Raw genomic sequence first — 439 nt, forward strand, 5'->3', positions numbered from 1 at the left:
TGTCCTCGTAGTGCGGGTGGTTGGTGAGCGTCCTGCCCGTGCACAGCTTGACCCCGGCCAGCAGCTGCATGCTGCCCGCGAACACGGCCGTCCGCGGGGTGTTGGAGCTGAAAGGTGAGTGTCTCAGCCCCAGCGCGGTTTCCCCAGGTCAGGTGACGGGTGGGGGTCCCCCTGAATCGTCAGCCCCCACGCTCTGCAGAGGAGCCGAGCGGGCATCCTTGGGGTTTGACCAGGGCTGGGACCTGCGCTGAGAGGAGCCGTGACCCATCCCCAGGGGCTGAGCATTTACTCCCACGGATGCCAGGACCGCAGCCCAGCGCCCAGCACCGAGTGGGGACCCGCCCATCACTCACTTCCCAGCAAAGGCGCTCACCCACTTAACGCCAGGAACTTTCTAAGGGAGCAGACGGCGGCGGGATCCCCGTGAGAGGCGGGGCTG

General features: G+C 67.2%; 1 protein-coding gene across 1 annotated transcript in view; it reads right to left on the minus strand.

Moving 5' to 3' along the window:
• Window positions 1-439, minus strand: part of DPY19L3 (dpy-19-like 3 (C. elegans)) — a 29,912-nt gene that overhangs the window by 11,352 nt on the left and 18,121 nt on the right. The window contains exon 16 of the mRNA XM_005861270.2: window positions 2-107. Within this exon, the coding sequence (XP_005861332.2) occupies window positions 2-107 (106 nt within the window). The remainder of the gene's footprint in view (window position 1; window positions 108-439) is intronic.

This window comes from Myotis brandtii, unplaced genomic scaffold (genome assembly GCF_000412655.1).
Source record: "Myotis brandtii unplaced genomic scaffold, ASM41265v1 scaffold1466, whole genome shotgun sequence".
NCBI classification, from domain to species: Eukaryota; Metazoa; Chordata; class Mammalia; order Chiroptera; family Vespertilionidae; genus Myotis; species Myotis brandtii.